Source organism: Equus caballus, chromosome 4 (assembly GCF_041296265.1).
Source record: "Equus caballus isolate H_3958 breed thoroughbred chromosome 4, TB-T2T, whole genome shotgun sequence".
Lineage (NCBI taxonomy): Eukaryota > Metazoa > Chordata > Mammalia > Perissodactyla > Equidae > Equus > Equus caballus.
The window spans coordinates 107,987,498-108,005,090 of record NC_091687.1 but is presented as its reverse complement, the minus strand read 5'-3'; the positions used below and the strand labels follow the sequence as shown (position 1 = coordinate 108,005,090).

The 17,593-nt window shown below is 38.1% G+C and overlaps 1 protein-coding gene across 30 annotated transcripts in view; it reads left to right on the top strand.

Annotated features, from left to right (window-relative positions):
• The window catches only part of KMT2C (lysine methyltransferase 2C), a 269,112-nt gene that overhangs the window by 220,606 nt on the left and 30,913 nt on the right, over nt 1-17,593 (top strand). For all 30 annotated transcript variants that reach the window (XM_070265295.1, XM_070265289.1, XM_070265285.1 and 27 more), the window contains 8 exons: nt 219-401; nt 771-2,681; nt 3,135-3,427; nt 4,713-6,538; nt 7,653-7,764; nt 10,816-10,894; nt 12,439-12,502; nt 14,335-14,567. In XM_070265295.1, the coding sequence (XP_070121396.1) occupies nt 219-401; nt 771-2,681; nt 3,135-3,427; nt 4,713-6,538; nt 7,653-7,764; nt 10,816-10,894; nt 12,439-12,502; nt 14,335-14,567 (4,701 nt within the window). The remainder of the gene's footprint in view (nt 1-218; nt 402-770; nt 2,682-3,134; nt 3,428-4,712; nt 6,539-7,652; nt 7,765-10,815; nt 10,895-12,438; nt 12,503-14,334; nt 14,568-17,593) is intronic.

Sequence of the window (17,593 nt, the reverse complement as noted above, 5' to 3'; positions counted from 1 at the left end):
AGGTAACATGCATTCTAAAAGGGAGAAGATGAGATAGTGTCCAGATCTTTTCACACATGAGGTTGTAAGTTCTAAAGGATCATAGTTCAAGTATTTTCAACTATTTGACCTGACTTCTTCTTACTTTTATATTGTAAAGTTCACTATGGTTTGGGTTTTTTTTCCTTAAAACGTGTTAACATATGCTGGGAAATAATTTTCTTCTCCTTTTTTCAAAGCAAAAAGCCAGAGATAACAGAGCTGCTTTACGCATTAATAAAGTACAGATGTCAAATGATTCCATGAAAAGGCAGCAACAGCAAGACAGCATTGATCCCAGCTCTCGTATTGATTCAGATCTTTTTAAAGATCCATTAAAGCAAAGAGAATCAGAACATGAACAGGAATGGAAATTTAGACAGGTATTTTTTTTTTTTTAATAATTTGCTTTGTTATTGCATTTTTGATTTTTCAGAAGAGGGCTATTTATGTTATTTCAGAATATAGTTCTTATTAGAATATAAAAATTTGATTAAAAATAGACTTTTTTCCTCAGTAAAATATATTTAAGTTGATTTGGGAAGTTTATTGAAGTATTATAAACAATATCGGTGTAAATGAGATATACTATGATGAATAATAATCTCTCCTCTTTAGGGATTATAATCTAATATGGGAGCAAGCTGGCAGCTGATGACATCAAACAAATTAATTTTCTGTTGCTTTTTTCTCCCATGACAGTTCTGTTCTTCCTTAACCATATGAGTGCTTTCTCTTTCCTATCGCAACAGCAAATGCGTCAGAAAAGTAAGCAGCAAGCTAAGATTGAAGCCACGCAAAAGCTTGAACAGGTCAAGAATGAGCAGCAGCAGCAGCAGCAGCAGCAGCACCAACAACAGCAACAGCAACAACAGTTTGCTTCTCAACCTCTCCTGGCACAGTCTGGCTCAGATACACCAAGTAGCGGGATACAGAGCCCCTTGACCCCTCAGCCTGGCAATGGAAATATGTCTCCTGCACAGTCATTCCATAAAGATCTGTTTACAAAGCAACTACCCAGCACCCCTACTTCTGCATCGTCAGATGATGTGTTTGTGAAACCACAAGCTCCTCCACCTCCTCCAACCCCATCTCGGATTTCCATTCAGGAGGGTCTGTCGCAGTCTCAGACTTCTCAGCCGCCTTCACCACAGATGTTTTCACCTGGGTCTTCTAACTCCCGACCACCATCTCCAGTGGATCCTTATGCGAAAATGGTTGGTACCCCAAGACCACCTCCTGGGGCCCATTGTTTTTCCAGAAGAAATTCTGCTGCGCTAGTGGAAAATTGTGCACCTTTATCATCAGTATCTAGGCCCGCTCAAATGAGTGAGACGACAGCAAATAGGCCATCCCCAGTCAGAGATTTATGTTCTTCCTCCTCAACAAATAGTGACCCCTATGCAAAGCCTCCAGACACACCTAGGCCTGTGATGACAGAACAATTTCCCAAACCCTTGGGTCTACCCCGGTCCCCTATAGTTTCGGAACAAACTGCTAAAGGTCCTCTAGCAGCTGGAACCAATGATCAGTTTACTAAACCACCTCCTAGGGCAGATGTATTTCAAAGACAACGGATACCTGACCCATATGCACGACCCTTGTTGACACCTGCACCTGTTGATAGTGGTCCTGGACCTTTTAAGACTCCAATGCAGCCCCCTCCATCCTCCCAGGATCCTTATGGATCAGTGTCGCAGGCACCAAGGCGATTGTCTGTTGACCCTTATGAAAGGCCTGCTTTGACACCAAGACCTGTAGATAACTTTTCTCATAACCAGTCAAGTGATCCATATAGCCAGCCTCCCCTAACCCCACATGCAGCAATGAATGAATCTTTTGCCCATCCTTCAAGGGCCTTTTCCCAACCTGGAACCCTATCAAGGCCAACATCTCAGGACCCATATTCCCAACCCCCAGGAACTCCACGACCTGTGGTAGATTCTTATCCTCAACCCTCAGGAACATCTCGCTCCAATCCAGACCCTTATTCTCAACCTCCTGGAACTCCCCGGCCCACCACGATTGATCCATATAGTCAGCAGCCACCAACCCCAAGGCCATCTACACAGACAGACTTGTTTGTTACATCTGCAACCAATCAGAGACATTCTGATCCATATGCTCATCCTCCTGGAACACCAAGACCTGGAATTTCTGTTCCTTACTCTCAGCCACCAGCAACACCAAGGCCAAGGATTTCAGAGGGTTTTCCTAGGTCCTCAATGACAAGACCAGTGCTTATGCCAAATCAAGATCCTTTCCTGCAGGCAGCACAAAGTCGAGGAGCAGCTTTATCTGGCTCATTGATAAGGCCACCTGAGGTATGTTCCCAAACACCTAGGCCACCTGGACCTGGTCTTTCAGACACGTTTAGCCGTGTTTCCCCATCTGCTGCTCCTGACCCCTGTGATCAGCCTCCACTGACTCCAAGATCTCAGTCTGACTCTTTTGGAACAAGTCAAGTCGCTCATGATGTTGCTGATCAGCCAAGGCCTGGATCAGAGGGGAACTTCAGTGCACCTTCAAACTCTCCAATGAATTCTCAAAGCCAACAGTTTTCCAGTGTCTCCCAACAGCCTGGACCTGTACCAACTTCAGGGGTCACTGATACACAGAATACTGTAAATATGTCTCAAGCAGATACAGAGAAATTGAGACAGGTAAACACGTTGTATGTTCTTAGATGTTTTAAATGTATTCTTTGAGAAAGCTGTTCACTTCAGCAAACTGAGTGATTTCTACATCCATGTTAAAGTTTATTGGTTTATTCTGTAGAATTTGTTGTGCTGTAAAGAAGAAAAGTGAAATTGATAAAATTAACACCAATTGAAATGGGTTTATTCTGTATCTAATTTCAATCTTCATGAATTTGTAAGGGCATTCTTAAATATGAAAGCTTTCAGTTTTGTCATAGTTGTCTGGCAAGGAAAAGGACCCAAATTATCAATTTATTTTTTATAACCTATTGAATAATTAAGTGCAACTAGTGTTTCATCGAACTTTGAAACATTAAGATATTTTAAACATTACCATAGTCACATATTGGAAGCATTAGGATTCAGAAAGCTGTCAGTTATCAGAAATCCCACTCATTTTTGTTTCTTTGCATTCAGCGGCAGAAGTTGCGTGAAATCATTCTCCAGCAGCAGCAGCAGAGGAAGCTGGCAGGTCGGCAGGAGAAAGGGTCGCAGGATCCAGCAGCAGTGCCTCATCCAGGGCCCCTGCAGCACTGGCAGCCGGAGAGCATCAGCCAGGCTTTTAGTAGGCCTCCACCCCCCTATCCTGGGAGCATGAGGTCGCCTGCTGTCCCTCCTCTAGGACCTAGATATGCTGTTTTCCCAAAAGATCCGCGTGGACCCTATCCTCCTGATGTTACTGCTATGGGGATGAGACCTCATGGATTTAGGTAATGCTTTTAATTTCATGCCAGATTTAAATTGCTATTAGAAGAAGGGAATAGACAAATGAAGCTACTTTTAATCCAGAAGTTGTTCCTGCTTTGTACTTCTTGATCCCTTTGAGATATAATCGCTGTTATTTTCCACTAATGAGAGGTCATAGGTTTTTTTTTCCTCTAAGAAATCTAAAAATATTCCCTTTGTTAATAAGTGTTGGCTGTATTAGCATTACATTACAGCTAGAATGATATCGTTCATTATACCAGCCAAGTCTCTGACATGTAATTACCACGTTCAGTCAAAGCCTCCTGTGACATGATGAGTGAGAATTGTCCTCTCCCCAAATTTTAATTTACATTGTAAATATTTGTGGAGATTTCCAAATTGAAAGGTGGTTTTCTTTAGGAACTTTTGGTGACGGGATACGGTTGTAAAGTTAGTGGTTTCCCTTTTTGAAGTGAAGTTCCCTTTTTGAAAGGTCAAAGCCAAATTAGTTATTATTATAAGGAGATAGTTCTCTATGATATGCTTTTAGTTTTATCAGATATGCTTTTTAGTCTAATACCTACCTCCATGTTATAGTCATACCCTTATTTTCCTTTTTTCTTCCTCCTTAGTTATTTATGCCTGTTGCTTTGTTTTATACTTACTTGTAAATTATTTAATTCTTTCTAGAATGAGGTACAATATAAATAATAAAAATAGTATAATTTATTCATTTACTAAATCTTTACGGATGATGCCTGTCATTTTTTATCTCTTAGTACCTTCTGTCCTCATTCCTTCCAAGCAGACAGGTTGGTCTACCCAGTCATCATGCCTGTCTTTGTCTTCTCATGTGCTGCAGAGGCCTGTCAGTCTCTCTAGGACCGTTTGGTAGACCTCCTACCTTCATTCAAGCATCCCCCTCAAATCAGCTTCCTCTATATAGCCTCCCTAAATGTACAAAAAAGAGATGGACTCTTATTCAGCTCCAGTAGTATTATGCTTATTTCTAAATAATTGCTTCCGTCTGCTTGGTGGCTGTTCCTTTGTCTCCATTTATGTTATCTGTCAGATCATGTCTTTAGAGGTCAAGCTTGGTCTTCACTGTGGGTACTTAGTAAAGATTTGCTTGCATATAGATACTTTATAAGTGCTTTCTAATGGTGATAATTTTGCTTTTGCTAAGTCATTGTATTTGGCAAAATTAATTTTGTATCTCAGTTTAATCTAAAACTTTTCCTCTTTCTCAACCTAACTCTAAATTCAACATAATCGTATTAACTAGTTGCTTTTTTTTTTTTCTTTTAGATTTGGATTTCCAGGAGGTAGTCATGGTACTCTGTCATGTCAAGAACGCTTCCTTGTGCCTCCTCAACAAATACAAGGATCTGGAGTTCCTCCACAGCTGAGAAGATCACTATCTGTAGATATGACTAGGCCTTTAAATAATTCACAAATGAGTAATCCAGTTGGACTCCCTCAGCATTTTTCACCACAGAGTCTGCCAGTTCAGCAGCATAACATATTGGGTCAAGCATTTATTGAATTGAGGCATAGGGCCCCTGATGGAAGGCCACGGCTGCCCTTCACTGCTTCTCCTGGCAACGTTATAGAGGCACCTTCTCACCCAAGACATGGAAACTTCATTGCTCGGCCAGACTTTGCAGGCCCTAGACACACAGACCCCATGAGACGCCCTTCCCAAGGTCTACCTAATCCGCTGCCTGTACATCCAAATTTGGAACAAGTGCCACCATCTCAGCAAGAGCAAGGTCATCCTGTCCATTCATCTTCTATGGTCATGAGGTCTCTGAGTCATCCCTTAGGTGGTGAATTTTCGGAGGCTACTTTATCATCATCTACACCAGCTGAAACAACATCTGATAATTTACAGATAACCACCCAGTCTTCCAATGGTCTTGAAGAAAAACTTGATTCTGATGATCCATCTGTAAAAGAACTAGATGTTAAAGACCTTGAGGGAGTTGAAGTCAAAGACTTGGATGATGAAGATCTTGAAAATTTAAATCTAGATACCGAGGATGGCAAGGGAGATGAATTGGATACTTTGGATAACTTGGAAACTAATGATCCCAATCTGGATGACCTCTTAAAGTCAGGAGAATTTGATATCATTGCATATACAGATCCAGAACTTGACCTAGGAGATAAGAAAAGCATGTTTAATGAGGAACTAGATCTTAACGTTCCAATTGATGATAAGTTAGATAATCAGTGTGTATCTACTGAACCAAAAAAAAAGGAACAAGAAGACAAAGCTGTGGTTGCTTCTGATAAACATTCTCCTTGGAAAAAATCCACTGTTACCAGTGAGATAAAAACAGAAGTACTGTCTCCAAATTCTAAAGGGGAAACCAAATGTGAAAGTGAGAGAAGTGATGAGGGTAAAGATAATGTTGACACTCCCTGCTCACAGGCTTCTGCTCACACAGACGTAAATGATGGAGAAAACCCTTCCCTGCAGTCTTGTGATACAGATTTACTTGAGAAAAGAACTAATCGAGAAACTGCTGGCTCCAACACAAGTGCTGTTCACGGATCTACTCAGCTGCCTGCTGAAGATGTAATAAACTCTTGTGGCATAACTGGATCAACTCCAGTTCTCTCCAGTTTACTTGCTAATGAGAAACCTGAGAATTCAGACATTAGACCACTGGGGTCTCCACCACCAACTTTGCCAGCCTCACCATCCAATCAGGTGTCAAATTTGCCTCCCCCTTTAGTGACACCACCTGGTCATATTTTGGATAATACCATGACTTCTAACGTGACGGCAGTCTCTAGGGTAAATCATACTTTTCCTCAGGGTGTGCAGGTAAATCCTGGATTCATTCAGGGTCAGTCAACAGTTAATCATGGTTTTGGGACAGGAAAACCTACAAATCAAACTGTGCCTCTAACAAGTCAGTCTGGTACCAGTGGCCTGTCTGGACCCCAACAGCTAATGATTCCTCCAACATTAGCCCATCAGAACAGAGAGAGGCCCCTCCTTCTAGAGGAACAGCCTCTGCTTCTGCAGGATCTTTTGGATCAAGAGAGGCAAGAACAGCAACAGCAGAGACAGATGCAAGCCATGATTCGCCAGCGGTCAGAACCATTCTTCCCCAATATCGGTAGGAATTCCCACGTTTCGATAATAAGTACTGTGGGCATTAGGCTGGTGTGGGGTATGGTTGGAAGATTTCAATACTAAAATTACTGAGGGACTAGAGCACTAGGGGTCATATTTCTGTTCCTCCTTCAGCTTTAAAATGAAAAGTGATTAAGAGTTTTAGATTCCTCCCAGGTAAATCAAGAGATTCAAAACTCGAGTTTCAGACCTCCTCAGTTCTGTTACTTATGGTATGGTTTAATAGAAACAAGAGGCGTCTTCTTAATTATTTTCTTCTAACCATTCTTGTAACCATTTCAGAGTCATTGAATGGTGAATTTAAAGAAATTCTGATAGAAGTAAACTACTTACTGTCCTTTTGTTTATGATAAATGCTTGGCAATTTTTTGTCATATAAAGCTCTCTGACTTATTTCCAATAGCTTACTAAATCGGAAAATCAAAAACCACAAAACAGCAATGTGGTAAAAATACCTAAGTGCCCCTAAGAGTAAGAATTAGCAGTCAAAGGAGACATGTCTATGGCATGCTTTCTTCTAAACAATAAAACTGACCTTCTGTCCTATATATGTTACTAATTTCATCATATTGGTCCATTTCTTTTTCATTTATATGCAAAGATATCTTTTCTCAGTAGCCTATCCTTATTGCAAGGATATACCCCCAAGAAAGTGATATATTTTTCTCTTAAAGACTGATAACTAATTTAGTGGCATTCCTTAGTTTTGGAAATACTTGGAAATTCTCATTCGTGATGTTACATTACTAAAGAAGCAATTCTGATTAGCATTGCAAAAGTTTGCATGATAGGAATTGCATTGCTTTAGATTGCTATAATCTCCCTTAAATTTGACAAGCTTCTTGTTTTGATTCTTGCAGGACTAAGGTATTAAAGCATGCTTCAATTATGGATCACTGAGATGGATTAAATTCAGAATAAGGTTCTTACCATCTCATAATTCCTTACCTAGTGTAGAAACCTATGATAGTGATTATTAAATAATAAGGAATAAGAATCTATAAATTATATAATGTTTTGATAATTACATTTCCTCTTAGTGTAACTTGAACCAAGTACTATGAAATATGTAACTTTAAAATATATTTCTTCTTTAGATTTTGATGCAATTACAGATCCTATAATGAAAGCCAAAATGGTGGCCCTTAAAGGCATAAATAAAGTAATGGCACAAAGCAATATGGGCATGCCACCAATGGTTATGAACAGGTAGGTGAAGATGTTTCTCATTCTTACTGTGCATCAAGAAGTGCGTGAAATTATTACTAGTTCCTAGAAAGAGCATTTAGTAACTCAAAAATCTGTATTCTAGGAATGAACAATAAGTACTTAAATTGGTTGTGATGTCAGCTGGATAGGATCAAATGTAAAATCTATACCAATGTAAGGATTTAATTTCCATTAATTTCAGGGTAAACATAAAACATTAGAAAGTTTGGAAGATTGACTTGATTAATCAGGAATCCAAAATATTTAAGTGTGTGTTCTTTTAAATACCTTTAGAATGGTTTAACACTAGCTAATAGCTGCTTGGGACAGAAATCGTTCATCTTCAATAGATGAAGATGAGCAGGAAAGTAAAAATTAAACTGTTCTGTGTCAAGAAAAGAAGATCGTTTATTTAAGCTTGTGAATAATTTTTTTTCCATTGACGGAACAACACAGAGAAAACAGTGGGACATTTCAGTGAAGATACTGAGTGATTAAGGCAACTGTGAATTTGGCTCTAAAATAAAATGTCCCCAAACTGAATTTGAATCAGAAAAAAAGTTGTGAGGAGTAGATAAGAGGACATTTGAAAGTTAGCAGTTAGAGAATTTCTAAGCTTTTTCACTGTTAGCAGAAAAATGGAAATTATGCATTAAAGAACTTGGACTATAAGAGTTGTGTTTAACTATCTGAATTTCTGAAATTAGAGTACTTATACCCACTAAAGGGTGTTAACCACAGGGCAGTGTTTCTTAAGTTTTGGTCATGGACCACCATCAGAATTATGTGGTAGTTTTTCAAAGAAAATGCAGGTTCCTTTACTCAGGCGCAGACCTGCTGAGTCAGAGTATCTGAAGGGGTGGCTGGAGGCCTGTGTTTTTAGTGAGTGCTGTGAATGAGTCTTGTGTGTATACTGCTCTTTGAGAACCTCTTATCAACAGGGTAGGCATAAAGCCCCAGGTTAGCCTAATGATCTGTTGAACAACTTTTTTTGTAAGAAGGAATGTGGATGATTATGGAACTGAATATAAAACCTACATGAATTTAAGATAAACGTGATACTTCAGCTAAGTTGGGAATCCATGAAATTATAGCTCTTTTTGGTTGTTGAGATACTTCGAAAATGGTTAAGAAGCATTGTTCAGATCAAAGTAGAGACAGTCATTTCTAAGGATTTTCATTATTGGACAGCATCTATTCACACCATTTCTCTATCATAAGGCTTCTTAACTTTTCTATGTCATGAACTTTTTGACATTCCAGTGAAGCGTTTGAATACCTGCTCAGAACATTTTATATGCAAAACCAAAAATATGGTATTACAAAACAAATCAATTATATTTGAAATATAGTTACTTAAAATTTAAAATTATGGTATATGTGCTTCTTAATCCATTTAACAAATTTAGCAGTAGGTCTGATAGCTACCATAATTCCAAAATAATGATGAACCTAAATGACCTATTAGGTATGTGCTACAACTTTTGTTATGAAAATAATGTGAGTTCTGTTAGTGACAAAGTCATGGTACTGCTAATAATACTGTAGTTTCCTGCCTATAGTCAAAATAGAAGGAAATGCTAAATTTCATTTAGCACGTAGTTTAATATATGGGCCTCAGAATTAGAACCCCTGCTCTTTCAGCATCGTACCTCTACCAGTTAGACGTGGGGTGATGTAATAGTCACGTTAGGCATGTTGTTTGCTGTTTAACTGAGTGTTTTGAAGAAGTGGAGGTGGTCGTCTCTCCTTAAAGTAGTGTGCTGTGTTGAATGAGGTCAACAGACAATGAGTGATATTTGGATTAAGAGATCACTGCAGACTAGGGCTGTAATGAGGGCGGGGGGATAGATGAATCAAAAAACTGAGTGAAAAATTAAAAAGCATGTGTTCTAAATTCTATTAATATGTAAATACTAATGTAAAATATTTGGTGTATAATTTGGAAGTTGTGCCGTATGTATATCTTATGTTGAAGCATTTGGTAACTCTAGAGAAAGTGTTTTCATTCAAAAAAGTAATGTTTCTGTGAAGTATTCTAATTAGAATAAGTAACATTTTGCCAAATATTTTTAACCAGATAGACTTTTTCTTGGTCAGAAACCAATTTTTGATTGGATTTAACATTAGATATAGAAATGTACAAAAATGTATGAAACTTCTTAATTGAGATACATCTTTTGTTTTAGAATTCAAAATATCTCAGGTATCCATTATTTTTAAATAAAGATTGGAACAAAAAATTATTTTCTTAGAATTTATTTAATAAAACTGTGTCTTCACTATATTTTTTATCCAAAAGACTTGAGTTTATCTTAAGGTATAATGAGGCATTTAAAAGAGAGTGAAGCCTCTGGAGCAGCCTAGTTGGCTGCTTATCGCAGCCTCACTAGTCATTGTAGGGGCAGTTACTTACTCTCTGAATCTTCCTTTTATCATAAGGAAAATGAGAGGAGTAAGAGTCCACCCTTCACACAGTTGTTTGTTGTTAGTGCCGTCCGGTCGATTGCGACTCCTAGTGCCCGTGTGCACAGCAGAGCGGAACCCTGCCCAGTTGTTTGCACCACCCTCTCACCTGCCAGCCTGTATCAGACAAGCTCCACTGCTGTTCATAGAGTTTTTAACGCCAATTTTTTCAGAAGTGGGTGGCCAGGTCCTTCTTCCTAGTCCGTCTCAGTCTGGAAACTCCACTGAAACCTGTCCACCACCAGTGGCATAGCTTTCAGCATCACAGCAACATGCAGCCGCCACAGTGTGACAACCTACAGACTGGTGGTGTGGTTCCCTGACCCGAAAACAAACCCAGGCCATGGCGGTGAGAGCGCCGAATCTGAACCCCCTAGACCGCCAGGGCTGGCTGGCTTCATGCAGTGCTCGTGAGGATTCACTGTGGTGGGTACACCAAAAATAGGGTTTTAGTAAAATGTTTTTGATGAGGAAGACATTCCCATTAATTACTCTTTCTTCCTTGGAAGAGAAAATTGTTCATCACTTAAAATAATTTTCATTCTAAAGGCTCATCATTTGATAATTACTCCTTCCTTTCTGCAGGTTCCCCTTTATGGGCCAGTCGGTGACCGGAACACAGACCAGTGAAGGGCAGAACCTCCTGCCACAGGCGATGGCTCAGGTATTGCTGCTTGTAGTTACTCGCTCCAGAATGCACGTTTTCCCGTTTCTCACCTAACGTCTTCTGTATATTGAGACCACTTCTAGAAAGTAGTACAAGCCTTAGAACACTGCCAGAATATATTATTGGCTCAGCAGAAATAGACATTTTATTACTCTTTTAAGGGAAAGACAAATTAAAGTTTAAAAATTGACAGTAATTTCAGAAAAAGACCTATCTATTTAAGAGTAGACAGTCACTTGGAGGGAAACCAAATGCTTAGAGTTTTGGTTTTGCTTTTATTTACTTTTAACTATACAAAAACATTTTCATCTCCTACGTTTTAGAATTAATCTATTACATTGAAAATGTAAAACTGCTATAAACATTAGAAAATAATGATTATAATCGTTCTTTTTAGATATAGTCAGGTTCTACTATTTATTTCTTGGAATAATTCAGTTTTTTGAATATTCACCATTCATAATAATCAGCTTTAAGTGTAAATATTTAATGTCAAGCAATGTCCAGGAAAATAGAACTGCTCATTTCATGTAGTGTTTTCTTCAGTGATTTTTTTTTTTTTTTCAAGTATCGGCCTCAAAAAAGAAGCTACTTACTATGTGTCTTTTTGGAATTTTGTTTTTTGCCCTGCCAGTTGTGCTTTAGATTTATTATGCTGATAATTATATATTTTTCATTTTTAAGAGAGACACCATCTGATACCCTGGAAAAAGCATAGGCTTCAATAGCTGAGTTAAAAAGAAAAAAAATCTCAGTTCCACTATGAATTTACCGTGTAACTTTGGGCAGGTTCTTTAAGCTCTGTTTTCTGATCTGTCAGCTGTCGCCTCACCTGTGCTGTAAAGATGGGGTGTAGTACATTCTGGCTGCCACTTTGCAGTTGTTACCTTGTATACAGCTCATGTCTAACAGAACTTGTAACAACTGAGGAAATGTTTTTTCAAAGTTAATTTTATTTATCAATTGTTACCAGGGAATTGTGAGATTAATAACTGTTTATTCAGTCACCCTGGAAGAAACAAGACATTTAATTAGAAAGTAAGACTAATATTTTTAATTAGTGTGTATTTGTTGTAGTGTTTGTGCAGGTTAAAGACGCTGATTCTTGCCTATAAATAACTTTCTGTTGTGGGGTGGAATTACGTCCTAAATCCGGAACCCATGTTTATGTCTTTAATTGAGAGGCAACCAGGTAGATTTCATCAAAAAGTGGGCTTTTATGTGGATCTCTAGCTAAATACTAACAATATTTGATTTGCCTTACTATTATATTTCGGATGAATAATCTCTTACCTCAAACATAATTGTTTTTCAACTGAAATCTAGAAAATATAACAGTTCAGAGATAGTTTTAAATTTTCAGAAATTAGGTTGTCACCACTAAATTCATTCTGCTTTAAATAAAAAGCATAGCTTTAAAGATGTCTTAAGAAATTTAAGGGTTTTTTTCCCTTCCATTTCTTTTTCTTTCTTTTTCTTAAGTTTTTTCCCCTTTAACTGAAATGTGGAATAAACCTATTTGTAAATTTTACTTATTTTAGGATGGCAGTATAACACATCAGATTTCTAGGCCTAATCCTCCAAATTTTGGTCCAGGCTTTGTCAGTAAGTATAAATCTGCTAAGTTACCTGTTCTCTGGGATTGCTTGTGTGCACTCTATCTGTCTTCTTCTGAAACCGTGGCTTAGGTTAGGTGTGCTATTTTTAAGTCTGAGTGCCCTCATCTTTTAGGAAATATCACTGCCCTATTAGGACTCTTTACCTCAAGGCATGTATTTTCATTGCTTTTTTTCTCTGTGCATGAAGAATTATAGTTAGAGATAAATATTTTAATACAGAAAAATCATCTTCCCCATTCTCTTCAATATTGTTGTTGCTCTTTTTGTATGTAGATCGGGCACTTTACAATCTGTAAAATTAAACCACTTCTTGCTCTAATGACTGTCTACCTAAGTGACAAGGACACTAAATGGGAACAACAAAGGGAATATGCTTAGAAATAAGTTGGGTTAGCAGCATGGTGTGAAGGTCAAGGATAGGATGCCATTGAATCCTTCCTAGTTATCTTCAGGGGTCCCACGGTGGTGCAGGATAGTATTTAAAGTTCTCCCCAAACTCAACCTTTCTGAAATCTTCAGACTGTTTAGCTAACATTTTTTTCACCATTATTTTTCGTTTTGCTCACCTCTGCTCTCCTGGTTCCAGAAACCAGAAAGGCTTTCCTTGCGGTAGGTCTCATTCTACCAGAAGCAGAACTTCTGAAATCTTGTGAAAAAGCCTGTTCTTGAAAAATGCCCTTCAAATTTAGTAGACTAGATTTCCAGTTCATACATGTACTGGAACTTGTGGGTTTAGGAACAAACCCAAAGTCTGACCTTTTGAAATTACCCCTGCATTAATTATTGTTATAATTTGAATATATATATGCATTAAAAGCAAGTAAACTACTATAACCAACTGGCTTTTTCTGGCTTTATTGTGCCCATTGGCTTTGGTTGGATTCTTATTGTATAACAATATTCTGTTATCATTGATGTAATTTTTCAGCTAATGTCCTTCTTGGAATTGTATTTATTCATTTCTTTGTCTTATAGTGAGTCAAAAAGGTATATTCTGAATTTCACTGCCATAGGATGACTTTTTTTTTTGACTTGGCATCAGTGAAGTAAAGTGCCCTTAAAGAATAAAGAAGGAATATTGGTACAAGATGAAGAGATATAACTATTTGGGGAGATATTAATGACAGTCATAAAAGTAAAAAAGATTTTACTTGGTTAATTTTTCCCTACCTTTGCTTATTTATAGAAGTATAAATTAGAAAATTTATAAAAATTACCAATGTTTTTATCTTATAGATTTCCTTTATAAAGCATAGACTTCATATTGGTTCTTTCTAAAACATTCTAGGTTCCCTCCCTCTCAGTTTATGACAGTTTTTCAGTATTAAGAAATAGGGAAAACCTTATAAACTTAGGTAAATCAGCATGGGAAATGACAACTAATCCATGCTCTGGACCTTTAGTGAGGGTATATCTTACTTTGTCTCTTCAAAATCTGTAAAGTTGAATTAATACAATACACATATAATTTAATATGTAGTTTGGCTTGAGGGTTAGAAAATTTGATAGTTTGGTAGACAAAAGCATTCCATTAGATAGAAGTCTTCTGCTTTTTAAAGATTGGAGTTATAGTATTTTTACGTATGAAGTTAACCTATGTGCTAAGAACAAGCATTCTTTGGTTTTCTCAAATAAATATTTTTCCAAAATCTCCTATTTATAGTTACATGCTGGTCTAATAGTTAGTATTGTGTTTTCAAAGTATTTATTACAAGGTCATGATGAAACTGTGTTTCCTTACAAAGTGGATTTGTGTAACTTTTGTACTGTTAGACTCTTTAGAAAATTAACACAGATGAATTTTTAATTTTTCCTCAGATGATTCACAACGTAAGCAGTATGAAGAATGGCTTCAGGACACCCAGCAGCTTCTTCAGATGCAGCAGAAATACCTTGAAGAACAAATTGGTGCACATAGAAAATCTAAGAAGGCCCTTTCAGCTAAACAGCGTACTGCCAAGAAAGCTGGGCGTGAGTTTCCAGAGGAGGACGCGGAGCAGCTCAAGCACGTCACTGAGCAGCAAAGCATGGTTCAGAAGCAGCTGGAGCAGGTAATACACAGGTCTGCAAAATGGAAACAGTTCTGTGTTTTTGTTGATATTTTAAAGATTTTATTTGTCGTTTTTCTCCCCAAAGCCCCCAGGTACATAGTTGTGTATTTTTACTTGTGGGTCCTTCTAGTTGTGGCATGTGGGATGCCGCCTCAGCATGGCTTCACAAGTGGTGCCATGTCCGAGCCCAGGATCCGAACTGGCAAAATCCTGGGCTGCCAAAGGGGAGTCCGCGAATTTAACCACTTGGCCACGGCACCAGCCCCCGAAACAGTTGTTATTGAGTAGATGTTTGGGTCTGTCATTCATTAATGCTAGAGTATTTTGGTTAGTGTTAAATGGCATACAAAAGTACACTGTGAAAAGTGACAGCTCTCAGACCTCTTACTCACTGAACACATAGCAGCCCCAGTCCTTTCCCTAGAGTAATGGTCACACAGCATGTACTTCATAAGTGCTGCTGGATAGGTTAATTCTCATAATCCTGACTTAGCACAACTGTTTTCATACTTTGATATGAAACTGGTGTAGCTGGTATAGCTTGGGAAAACTCAGTTACTTTCCCTGCACTGAGAAGTCACCATGCAGGGTCTTCAGCTTTCCTGAGGACGGAACTCCCGGGAGGCCCTGGGTTCAGGCGGGAACAAGAGGCAGGGCCCGAGAAGTGGTTTTTCACTTGGGTTGACCTTTTCTTTACTGTCTCCTTTGGTCCCCGGGTTTTTAGTGGAATTTCAGATACAGCGTTTGAGTCATTCTGGTCATTTTTTTCATTGTATGTTTTTATTATTTCTTCTCAATATTTTGGTCTTAAAATACATTGGTATATCTTATGTAACAGACTCATTCCTGAAAAGTGAAATCATTTTGCTGGTTTTTTTCATTATAAACCACGTGTTTCTCAAAATGCTCTGGTGAAATAAATTATACTTAAGTAAAATTTAAAATTTTTATTGAAAATAAAACAATAATAATGTTCAAAATGGGTTAGGAGCACACTCCTAGAATTTATGCAAGTGAATTAAAAATAAGTTCACACAAAAACCTGTACATGAATATTTATAGCAGCTCTATTCCTAGTCACCAAAAACTGGAAACACCCCGGTATCCTTGAGTGGTGAATGGTTGCACAAAATGTGGTAAGGCACACCTCAGAGGTACTGCGGGTTCAGTTCCAGACCACCACAATAAAGCAAATATTGCAATAAAGTGAGCCACGTGAATTTTTTTGTTTCCCAGTGTGTATAAAAGTTATGTTTACACCATAGTCTACTAAGTGTGCAAAAGCATTATGTCTAAAAAAACAACATACACACCTCACCAAAATGTGACAGATACATGAAATGAGCCAATGCTATTGGAAAAAATGGTGCTAATAGACTTGCTCAATGCAGGGTTGCCACAAACTTTCAATTTTTAAAAAACACTATCTGCGAAGCACAGAAAAGCGAGCTGTGCCTGTACATCCGTACAGTGGGTACTACAGAGCAATAAAAAAGAAGGAACTGCTGATATCACAGCAGCCTGGGTGGCTCTCAGAGTGTTATGCTGGGCAAAAGAAGCTAGTCCCAAAGGTTGTATACTGATGGCGTTTATTCAACATTCTTGAAATGACAAAATTGGAAGGATGGGCAATAGTTTTCGTGGTTGTCAGGGCTTAGGGATGGAGGGAGGAGGGTTTGACTACAGACGGGTAGCATGAGGGTGTTTTCTAGGGGGTTAGAACTCTTCTGTATCTTGATTGTGGTGATGGCTACGCTAATCTCTGTGTTAAAGATCATAGAACTGTACACAAAAAAAGTCAGTTTTGCTTTTGTCAATTTTAATATTTAAAATAAAATTGAAAAGTAATCCAAATGTTAATAGTAGAAAAGGAGGAGGAGTTCAGAGTAGCTTGACTAAATAAAAATCGGAGTGCTTTCTGTGTAATGAACACTCTGGGACACACATTCACATACATCGTCTGATTTAACCTGCCCTTCTGAAGAAGTCAGTGTTACCCCCATTTTACACATGACGAATCTGGTGAGTCCTTGCAGAGGTGGGTACCATGTTTGCTCGTAGCTGGCTGTTGGATTAGGGATCTGGACTCCAAGCTGTGGCTACCACAACAATGTACCAACAGTAAAGTGATCATAATTCCTATTGTTTAAAACTAGGACCATTCTAGAATGGGAGGTTTCTTCTCTCTTTAAATTTACTCTCTGGATCCCTGTTCATTGCAAGCAAATATTCTTTTAAGAATAGGTATTTCTTATAAGGTATTTTTAGTACTTTTATTGCCTTCTGGTGTATTTCTATAAATTCTTTATGATGAGGGCCTAGTTTTTGCATATCCATGGATCAAATCCTATTTAGAAATTGATACTGTACTTGGAAAATGGGACACGTCATCTGTTACTATATAGTTGCCAACAATCCAGTGTAATCTTATTAAGCAATTGATAACATTTTTTAACGTAGTTTAAAATGTCATAGGAAAAGCACAGACCACTCTCTGTATCCCAGATACTGTTCTAGGTGCTTTGTGCATATTCATACTGCTTCAGCAGTCCAGTGGTCATTCCTCAGTGCTAGCCAATAAACTGGTGAGGAAAGACCAGAAAATAAGATAGCAGTCATATACTGGGGAACAGGCCAAAACCATTATGTGCAGAGAAGATGCTAGTCTGCCTGGGAAACTGAAGAAAATAAATTGAAAAACTCTTAGAACTACTGGGTTCAGTATACTAGTATAATATATATCCAAAAATAGAATGCTTTTGAAGGATATGTACATCATCTTGCATCCCTTCCTCCCCAGTTCCCCGAGTGAGCTGGTACATCCTCAAGACGTGGGTTGCATTTTTACTGAGAGTGGTTCATAGTGTCTGGCACATTGGGGCACAAAGGTTTTTGGAATGACACAAGTCAGTCATTATATTAGGAGCCTATTAGGAACTATTCAAAACATCACCTCAGAGCTTGTATATATTTTGGAAATTGTAATTTGGTATGTTACCCATGAAGTTCAGAGAGTCTAGTCTGTT